General features: G+C 28.2%; 2 protein-coding genes across 2 annotated transcripts; both read right to left on the bottom strand.

Annotated features, from left to right (window-relative positions):
- Nucleotides 1-257: 257 nt before the first annotated feature.
- LOC107488810 (cysteine-rich receptor-like protein kinase 3) lies at nucleotides 258-4,035 on the bottom strand. The gene is made up of 8 exons (XM_016109586.3): nucleotides 3,599-4,035; nucleotides 2,734-3,200; nucleotides 2,478-2,591; nucleotides 2,241-2,380; nucleotides 1,827-2,037; nucleotides 1,289-1,523; nucleotides 1,065-1,209; nucleotides 258-787 (listed from the first exon to the last, which is right to left on the bottom strand). The coding sequence occupies exons 1-8, from the start codon at nucleotides 3,934-3,936 to the stop codon at nucleotides 410-412; spliced, it is 2,028 nt and encodes a 675-aa protein (XP_015965072.1). The 5' UTR covers nucleotides 3,937-4,035; the 3' UTR covers nucleotides 258-409.
- A 2,185-nt stretch (nucleotides 4,036-6,220) lies between these two features.
- On the bottom strand, nucleotides 6,221-10,663 carry LOC107488751 (polygalacturonase At1g48100). Its single transcript, XM_016109516.3, has 8 exons — nucleotides 10,337-10,663; nucleotides 10,104-10,232; nucleotides 9,693-9,875; nucleotides 9,051-9,089; nucleotides 8,753-8,960; nucleotides 8,255-8,336; nucleotides 7,181-7,310; nucleotides 6,221-6,628 (listed from the first exon to the last, which is right to left on the bottom strand). The coding sequence occupies exons 1-8, from the start codon at nucleotides 10,604-10,606 to the stop codon at nucleotides 6,221-6,223; spliced, it is 1,449 nt and encodes a 482-aa protein (XP_015965002.1). The 5' UTR covers nucleotides 10,607-10,663.
- Nucleotides 10,664-11,163: the final 500 nt, after the last annotated feature.

Here is an 11,163-nt window from a genome sequence, read left to right as displayed (position 1 = left end):
TTTTGTAAGAGTAGTTTGATTTTATAAATTTTTTGTGCCATAATTTATAATGTTAGAATAAAGCTAACGTAATCTTAAAAAATTTATATTCCCGTAATAATATTCCCGTAATAATATTATGGGCAAAAATACTAGTTACTCATCATTTATATATATTTATTAGAATAAGTATATAACATACTCGTTAGATACCTTATTTTCAAGAACTAATAGATATGAAATAATGAGTTTCCTACTATATAATATTTGATGCCAAAACAAATATATATACAGAGTAAGTATTGGATTAAAACCTTCGAAACACCCCAATTCCACAATCTCAATAAAAAAAAGAGAAGGTATAAAAAAAAGGAATCATACAACAAAAATTTACATGGAAATTCATGTATTATGGGCATAATTAAAGGTTTCATGCACTAAAATATTCTGAACTCCGATTTGAAATGTACAAAGGTTGAATCAGATTTTCACTCGTGTTATAGACTGAAGAGTGATGATGAGCATAGGATCCAGCATTAAAACTATCTTCAGCATCTAAAATAGATCTGCTGAATTCGCCGCTGCAACGGTTTAGAAATGGTGGCTGCGTTGGTTCAGAAATCTGTTCCTGATTGTTGTCCTTAATCATTTTCACAACTTGTGACATTGATGGTCTCAGCTCTGGAGAAGCTTGTGCACAAAGCAACCCTATCTTAAGGAGTTTACATGCTTCCTCTGCAGGGTAATTTCCCTCTAGGCTTAGATCAACTATTTCACATAGCTTCTTTGTTTCATACAGGCTCCAAACCTTGCATATTGTACAGTTTGGGAGAACAAAAAACTGTCATCATCCTATCAAATGTATTGTGATAAGGCGAAGACTTACGTGTAATTGTTCTCAGATGAAATTAATAGTTAAGAATAGTCAGATGATTTGACATGTTTGAATAAATTGCTATGGAATGATTTTTAACTATCAACTTCACATGAAAACAATTGTAAATGAGGTTTCACCTTGTGATAAAACTAATAAGTAATTAAAGAAAGGGGCAAATTGTGCTAATTTTACAATGTGAGATTATTACCTCATGTAGAAGGGAGATTGAATTTTGAACAATTGACCTAATTTTTTTTCCTGATACAATTTCAATGGCTAACACTCCGAAACTGTAGACATCTGCTTTCTCAGTTAACTTCCCAAGAATTACATACTCTGGTGCCATGTAACCCCTATGCATATGAAAATGACATCATTGTAAGAGAATTTGTCTAAATACTTGAAATGTTTTGTAAAAAATCATATACTTACAGTGTACCAGCAATGGTTGTGCTAAGGTGAGAATTGTCTTCAGGGAACAATCTAACAAGTCCAAAATCAGCAATCTTGGGTGTGAAGTTTTCATCAAGTAGAACATTTCCCAATTTTATATCTCTATGAATGATTCTCATTTGTGATTCCTCATGAAGATAGGCCAAGCCCTCTGCAGTTCCTAACAAGATCTTATGCCTCACTTCCCAATTCAACCCTTCAGATTTCTTTCTAACTAGAGGAGCATATCACATTGAACACGTAATTAGCTAATCTAAATAAAAATGTTAATACTCATTCGTTTCAAAATAATTGTAATTTAAACAAAAAGAAAATAGTTTAATTTTGATGCATAAAATATTTTACACAGTCGCCAACCACATTCGATTTTTTGGATGACTATTAAGTAGTTACTTTTGCTGTAACGTGATTAGATATACGTGTAAAATTACTTTATATTGACACTACATCGAAATTATATTTAAAAAATATATAACAAAAACAATGTCAAATACATTAATGTAAGTAAAATACAAACCACAGAAGTGATCAGAGAGGCTCCCATTAGGTACATATTCATAAACAAGAAGGCTTTCAGGTCCTGTAATGCTGCACCCTAAAAGCTTCACAAGATTTTTGTGTTGAATCCCACTTATCAAATTCACCTCATTGAAAAAATGATCTGCCCATTGTGTTGTGATGAAGCTAAGCCTTTTTATGGCCACAATCTTTCCATCTGGCAGAACTCCCTACAAAACATTCATATACAAATTTTCTGGTAAATGTTATATGGACTAATTAATTACACTTAACTTTCCTAAATTTTTGTCTAAATAAAATTAGTATTATATTATATTTAAATTGGTGTTTAGTATTATATTTTACAAAATAAAAGAGTCGAATTGAATTTCACTTCAGAAACAAAATGACTATATGTAAGATCAGAATTTACTTTGTAAACTGAACCTGTTCCTCCTTCTCCTAGCTTATTGGAATCATTGAAGTAATTTGTTGCTTGTTCAAGAACTTCATATGACATATTTAGTTTAGATTGGTTCACTGTTTCCAAAAGCGCACCAAACTTTCTTCTTTCTGAAGTGAGAAAACAACATCAAAATATTACAATGAATTTTAGTAATTGAAGCTTTGAAGAATTTGTGATAGTCTTAAAATATCAACCTACTGATACCTCTTCTCTGCTTCAATATATTCATTCTTACAAAGAAAGTAACCGTTACAACGATCAGTAGCAGAGCCAAGGAAGAAGATGATGCAGCCACAATCAGAGGAAGGTTACTATGTCCTAAAAAAACAGTAATACATGTTGAAATATAAAATATATATTAAAAATGAATTAAATAATATGTGCATGCTGATTTTTAGTCTGCATAATACTTTTGTAAATCAAACAAAGAAAATTGGAGAAAATCAGACTGAAAACTAACCTTGTTTTCCGAAAGGGACAACAACATTGCTTGAATTATCATTATAGAACTTGTCATTTGAATACCTCAAGTAACAACCAACACTCAACACTCTTCCTTCTTCTTTTGAAGCACATGATTCAATCCTAGTAACAGCTTCATCCAAACATGTCTTGCATCCACTTTCATTCACAAATTTCCAGCACTGAGCCAAACCATAAACACTCACATTCCTATGATTCACAGACCCAGCATGGAAGAACCAAACATTATTTTTCTTTTGTGCTTCCAAGCTCAAATTCCTCACCAGTTCCATAGCATTAGCCTTGTAAACACTCCTATCCCCACCAAAATCCTTGGTTCCACACACAGTTTTATCTTCACCACTAACACTACTATCATTGAAGAAATTTTTATGATCATACCTCATGTAGCACCCATCAAGGAAGAGTCTTCCACCAATAGTGCCTCTCTGAAACGGCGAGCATCTATATCGCATAAATACAAATACAAGTATTAAATACAAGAATAATGTTAGAAAGCCAATTTTTTCCGGCTAATATCAGCCTGTTTTTTTAGGTGAAAACTCATGTGCAGTCGACTTCACATGAAGTTGATAACTGAGAGCTATTAAATGAAAATTTAGTTAAATCAGTCAAATCATCTAACGGCTCTTAGTTATCAACTTCACGTGAAGTCGACTGCACCTGAGTTTCCATCTTTTTTTTTTTTATTGTTTATCTTTAAATTCTAGATCATAAAAGATAATTGGCTAACTAAAAGTTAGTTCCTTATATATATTTTCTCTAAATTACAATAAAATACAGCACCTTATGTAAAATTAGTCACAAATTAAATAAGTGAGTAAATGTGTGCTGCTATATACCTTAAGATCTTTGTTTTGGATTCAGAGAAGCAAACATCACAATCTGGTTTAGAGAGATCTTTCATACACTCACTAAAAGCATAGACAGTGGCATTTTGAGAGCCTTTGTGAAGAGCTGCAAATTTTTTGTTAGAAACAAGAGGGGTCATGGAGCTCAAGGCATCCCAGAAGTTTGATATGAAATCTCGGCGAACAGGTGGGGATATAATTATGTTGGAGCACAATAGCGCTGCCTCTGTCGTTCTTGGGTCACCAAGTGCGCAAGGGATAATGGTAATAAGTGCATGGTAACAACAAAGCAAGACAATAAGAAACGATGAAGAAGAAGAAGAAGGCATTGAATTTGGAACTTGGACACTTAAATTTGTTGGTAGCTTTTTATTTTGTTGTTGGAAGATATGAATAGAAATATTAGTGAGTGTGTAATTGGAAACTAAAGCTACAAAGTGAGCGAGAATGAATAAAAGTGTGTGGGAGAAAGAGACAAAACTAAGGAAAGAAAAATGAAGTGTGAAAATGGAATGTTAGTTGCATGGAATGCATTATATCATATGATCATGAAAAGGGAAGAAACCGTGTGAGGAGGTCAACGTATGATCCAAATTAATGTCTTACCTTCTTGTGCTTTTCTGTAAGAATATTCCAATAAAAAAAATTCTATCAAACTTTTTCTAAAATAACATATAATTTATCTTTTATAATGTATCAACTTTTAATTAGGTGAATACTATTTAACTCTTTTTAAATTAAAAAACAAGTTACTCTTTATGATATATCTTCTTATTATTAATTGAAAATAAATTAACTGACTTATCATAATTAACTTTAACTTTAATCCAACTTAAATTTATTAATTTCATTAATTAATCATGATATAAATTTTTTAAATTATAAAAACTATTAAAAAAAGTTTAATTTTATAATTTTTTATTTTTTTAAATTATACATTTATTAATCAATTTCAATCGCAAAATACAAAAAGTATCAAAAGACAAAGAATAAATAAAAAAATTTAAGAGACAAAAAATTTAAAATTTTCAAAATTTTCTCTCTCTTACTTTCTTAATTTTAAAAAAAATAATAAAATATAAAATTAGGTTATAAAAAATAATTGAACTTTTCTAATTATTTTTATAATTTATAAAAAAGTTATACCATAGTTAGTTAATTAGGTTAACAAAATTTAGTTTAGATTAAAAGTTAAAATTAACCATAATAAGTTAATTCATTTTATTTTATTTAATAATAAAAAGACAAGTCACAAGGGATAACTTATCTTTTAATTTAGAGAGGGTTGGGTAGGATTCACCTAATTTAAACATATATACCTTTTTTAATCTTCTTAGGGTGAACATGGATCGGGTGAAACCGGATTCATCTTAATCCGGATCCGACCTTAAATAATAATCGGATCTATATTTTTTAGACCCTTATTCGATTCTAGATCTGGTAAAATCATATTAAATTAGTCTTTCAAAATGTTCGAGACTAAACCGAGTCTTCGAATCGAGTGGGAACATGTGCACTCCTAAAAATAATAGACAAGTGTGTATATTTATTATTTATTATATATTACTTATATAATAGAGATTGAGAAGAATTTTTCGTAAAATTTTTTTAAAAGAATAATTTTTATTATATTTAAATAATAAACAAACAAATAAAAATATTTAAATTCAACTAAACAAGAGAATTGTAGCAAAAGCATTTCAACTTCAGATATTTCTAAAAACGTGATTTGAGTTTGAGAAAAGAAAATGTTGCAGATCAAAGTGATCCATGTTTAATTTGCTTTATACATAGGCTGAACATTAGTCACAACATTGTTCAGCAACCTTATTTGTTTATCCACTACTACTTGTTCTATTTGGAGTTTGGTTAGCTTCATGTTTTCTACCCTTTTTTCTTCACATCCCCTGAAAAACCATTTTTTTATATTAATAATTCAGAAAAAAAAAACGAACAAAGAGAAATAAAAAAGAAAATTGAATTCTAGATGTACAAATTAATGAAACCCGGTTGATAAATAGTATCTTTCTATTATAAGTCTTAAACAAGCTAAGGTGTTTGAAGGAGTACAAATTTTTTTTTTTATTCGAATTATTTTGTTCTGGAATGATTAGTGAAACAAGATAGAATAAAAAGAAAATAGAGCAGGTATCATAACAAAGTTAAAAATTTAAGAAGGAAAAGCTATATTTATGAATAATTGTGTGGACCTAGTTTTGGTGGAAAAAGATATCTTTAAGGTATGTTTAGAGTAATAGATATCTTTTATTGTGCTTAATTTTTTAACTATTTAATAAAAAAATAAAAAGTAAAAAATAGAATTTTATTTTTGCCCTTTCCACTTTTTAGATAAATTAAATAATTACTATAGAATTTTCCTATATTTGGTTTAGAGGTAAAATTGAATGTAAAATTTACCTCTAGATGTGTTTCTTGTATAAGCTTGCCAGCTAGGTATAGGGGATTTTGTTTTATATAAATAGTTATAAACTTTTAAGGATCCATATATCTTAGTGCACTGTCAATTAAAACAAACTAATTACATCAACACCATGCACCTTCCCACACAGTTAAAAATTATTTGTAGGAGGGAATGAAAGCCAGTACATTTACTTAGTAACATAAAGTCTCATGTGACCTTGCTATCCTCTTGATTGATCCACCACCACTTCTTAAGCAATAATGAATGCTTGAAGGTAGCAAAGGTCCTTGAGAAGTTCCATAAGAGTTCCAACACACAGCTTGCTGTAATAAACCTTGGTACTTAATAGAGGATCTAAGTTGAATGTCAATTAAGTCAACGTCGGTGCATGGTAAGGAGTTGCTGCACGCTAGATGGATAGGTTGCACCCCATAAGTCCCACTTATTTGCTTGAACTTAACACCTGAAATCACCACTGCTTCTGTTTCGTTCTTACACGCATGCTTGTCACAATAGTATTGGTCTATCATTATTGGATACATAACATCATACACTTGGATTCTTGAGAATCTCACATTTTTAACCATACCATTCCCACCCTATAATTAAAAAAAATTAATTGGAATAATTGGAGTCATGTAATGGGAATATGTAATAAATAACCCCATGCACTTTTACTTACGTGCAATTTCTGCTGTAAACTTTTAAAGGGGATGATAATGCATGTTACCCAAATTGATAAACACTATTTTCTCTTAATAATATTATTTTACCTTTTTCTAAAACTATCTATAATATTTTATAGATATAATATAAAAGTATCAGAAAATATTGATATATGACAAATATAAATTAAAAATAAGTTAAAAAAATAATTGTAATTAAAAACAAAGGATGTTATTGATTTAGAAGTAACATTATCATTTTTTACTTTTAAAATGTAAAGTTTGATACCTTAAAATTGCTTTTATTAAAAAAAAGGGAAGGAAAGAAACAGTTTTTTATATTGTTGATAAATTTTTTTTGTATCAATTAGTAATTGTAGGGTATCAAACTTCACATCAGAACTTATATTATAAATTGCATGTAAATAAAATTTCATGATTATTTTTTGGCATTTCCCCATGCCCTTAGGTTATTTATATTAATACCTGCCATGTTTTGATCCTTGCTCCATATAGAGTATTTTTCATTGAGATATCCTCAACTATGATGTCAGATAGAAAACACAATAAAAAAGGAAAATTCCACTCCCCTCCCCTGTGAGATGTTAAAATGACACTCCCCTCCCCTCTATTTTATAAATGTACATTTTCCTCCCTTCTAACTTTTAAAAAACCTCCTCTTTAATCCATTTTAAACTTTTTGTGTTAACTAATGTTAACTTTATCTATTTTTTAAGAAAAAAATATTTTTAAAAAAAATATCCATTAGCAAAAATTTTATTTTTTATCATTAAATTTTACTTACTAAAATATTCTTTAATAAATTATTCTTTTATTGATTAAATTGTATTTTTAAAAAAAATTAATAATTATATTTTTTAAAATACCCTTCAATAATTTTTTTAATTATTAAATTATAATTTTATCAAAAATTTTGTTAACAATTTTTTTATATTTTACTATTAATTTTTCGATTTATATATATTATTTTAACATTAAATTAAAAATTTTAGTAAGATTATTTTTCAATATCAATATATATTAATTGTTATACATATTAACAATGGTAAGATTTTTTTATTTAATGTTAAAATAATATATATTGATATAAAAAATTAATAGTAACTATAAAAATAATTATTAACAAAAATTTTAATGAAATCACAATTTAATAATTAAAAAATTATTGAAGGCTAGGTATCTTAAAAAAAATAATTTAATTATTAATTTTTTGAAAATATTTTAATAAAAATACAATTTAATCAATAAAAGAATAATTTATTAAAGAAAAATTTGGTAAGCAAAATTTAATAATAAAAATTAAAATTTTTGTTAATGGGTATTTTTTCAAAAAATAATTTATTTTTTCTTAAAAAATGGATAAAGTTAACATTAGTTATCACAAAAAATTTAAAATGAATTAAAGATGAGCTTTTTTAAAAGTTAGAAAGGAAGAGAATATACATTTATAAAATAGAGGGAATGGGAGTGTCATTTTAGCATCTCGTAGGGGAGGAGAGTGGAATTTTCTCTCCAATAATAATAATATGTTCTTATTACCTTATACCATGGCCGGGGCCACACATAATATGGTGGACATGAACCTTAGAGCAACCGGTTTGGATGGATACACAGTCATCTCCTGATATCAATGAATAACATAAAAAAATAGCAACTATTATATTTTTTAATATATATAATGTAAAATATAAAATATAGTAGTCTGGTTTCAGTTGGATATACACCTACTATATATGCACACACAGTGCTACAAAAGTTATAGTTCAGTTATTATTAATTTATTATTATATCTTTTCATGGTGCACGTTTCAAAAGTTAGTTGTGGTGACAGTTTACCGTTTAAAGTTAATTAAAAATTTGGAGGAAAAAAAAAAGTCTCTTAGGCATTGTTGCTTTTTGAAAGTGGGAACTGCACTATTCTTGCAATGATTTAATAATTTACCAAGATTCTGCCTTTACCAAGGTACATACATATATATTACAAAGTCACTTAGAATAATTAAACTAAACTTACATTATTTATTATGGGTGGCTTACCAGTTTGAATATCAGAGTGCTGAATTTGCACATCGTGTGTGTTCTGCAAGTGAATTCCATCAGTGTTAGGGCTATTCTGTGGGGAAGAAATTGTAATGTTGGAAACTTGAATCCCCTTTGAGTTATCAAATTTTAGATGGCATAAGGGACTGTTTATGATTCTGATATCACGAACTGTTATATGGTTGCTAGAATAGAATCTCACAGCCTTGTATCATGAACAATAATGTCAAAAACAAGAATTAATTAATAACATGCATGTTATGGTGTGTTAGGATTTAGGAAAGAAAAATCTTACAGTTGGCTTCATGTATGGAATGTGTTTAGAGTAGCTCTTCTGCAAGAATTCAATTCAGAGAAAGAAAGGTGAGAAATTTGATTTCCTTACTATTATTTTCATTCATTTTATTTATCAGAAGGCGAAAACTCTTGTACAAATATTTTTATATGAAATTAATAGTTAGAAGCCATTAAAAAAGGATTTAGTCAAATATATTAAATAATCAAATTATTTGATGATTCTTAATTATCAATTTTATATAAATATACAGAGCATATGAGTCTCTATCTTATCATAAATAATTCCAACTGAATATGTTTTTATTTATTAATAGTTAAAAGTCATTAAATAGCGATTTAGTCAAACATATCAAATTATTTGACGATTTTCAATTATCAATTTGACATAAATACATGAGCATACGAGTTTCTACCTTATCAAAAATAACCCAACTGAATATGTTTTTTTATTACTGAGTTTAATTTTGGTGACAATGTAAAGTATTTTATACAGTCGTGCAATCATATTCATTCTTTTAGATGACTATTTACGCAGTTAATATGAAAGTCAATTATTTTTACTAATATAACGTTATATAATTAGATGTACGTATAAAACTATTTTACACTAACAGTGCATCAACATTAGATTCTTTATTACCTGGGTCTCATAATTATAAGGTTCTGAAGAGGAGGAAGTAGTCCACCAATTAGAGCCTTGGCCATCAAGAGTTCCAGATCCTTTGAGTGTGAAGTTCTGTAGCCATTTGAAATTTATCCACTGATATAAACTTGATTTTGGCCATGAAGATGCCTCTTCTGGAGCCACTAGAGTTCCATCAATCTGTTAATAAAGAAAAGAGTTTTGTATTCCCATTAATTAACCTCACATAAGTTAAAGTTTTAAAAGATTATACACACATACAGATTCATATTATACATAGGATACAGAAATTCTATTGTGGTACCCATTAAAAAAAAAAGAAGATAGATCCACAAAATATGTAATTCTTATTCTTTTACTCTATATGAGAATGTCTTCTTAAGTTAAATATGTTAAATTAAAGCAAACCTGAAGAGTGAGATCTGGCATACAAGGGCCTTGTAAAGTGAGGGGTTTGAGAAAGAATTTGAGTTTAGATGGAACTAAAACTGTAGCACCACCAACTTTGCATGCACTTCTCCATGCAACTACAAGTGCCTGTTTAATTCTGAACCAAGTTGGTTACTTATATATTAATTGGAAGAATTTCAACTATGAATTAATACAATGATATGTATGCTTTTGGTGCTTAATTAATTAACCTGTGAATCATCAGAAATTCCATTGCCCTTTGCCCCAAAGGACATAATGTCAAAAGTGTTGGTGGACATTGGTGGAGACGGCGACGGAGATGGCGATGGTGATGTGGCTCTCCCTCTTGTGTGACGTTTGGGGAGTCTTTTGTTAATCATGTTTTGGCGATGATTGTTCTTCCTTGCTTCTACTGAGATTATAGAGAAGGTGATAATAGTTATCACAATCACCAAAAAGGAGAGCAAAAATAGTTGACAGAAGCTTCTGTTCCTCTTCATATTCCCTTAATTGCTTAATCTCTTCACTATACTATACTATTAGGAGTGAGAATACTAGGAATAATTTCTGGTTGGTGTTGTGCTTCATACAGGGAACTAGGATAGTGCTTATATAGTGGAGGAAACAAACAATTAATATATTGTTTGGTTTTGGAGGGATGTGTGTGTTATTCTTTTTTAAAAATAGTGTCAAGATATTAGTAGGTTTTGTAATTTATAGTCATTAATTAATTATTATTAATATTTTTAATGATGTAAGATTATATTTAATAATATAAAATTATTCATATTTTTCTTTTTGATTACCTGTTAGTCAAATTTTAATAAAATTGTTGATTCTAAGACATTTTCAATAATAAATATTATTAAAATAGTTTATTAATGGACAGATATTTTTATAAAAACATAATAATTAAGATGTTAATATTTTAATTATAATAATTCTTTTAAATATAATATTTTAAATTTTTTTATATATTTAAAATTTAAAATATATCTCTTTAAAATTAAAAAATTTAAATTTAATAAAATAAAAATAACAAATTAAAATTAAATTT

Source organism: Arachis duranensis, chromosome 5, assembly GCF_000817695.3.
Source record: "Arachis duranensis cultivar V14167 chromosome 5, aradu.V14167.gnm2.J7QH, whole genome shotgun sequence".
Classification (NCBI taxonomy): Eukaryota; Viridiplantae; Streptophyta; class Magnoliopsida; order Fabales; family Fabaceae; genus Arachis; species Arachis duranensis.
The sequence above is the reverse complement of the archived record's forward strand: the minus strand, read 5'-3'. Positions and strand labels throughout refer to the sequence as shown.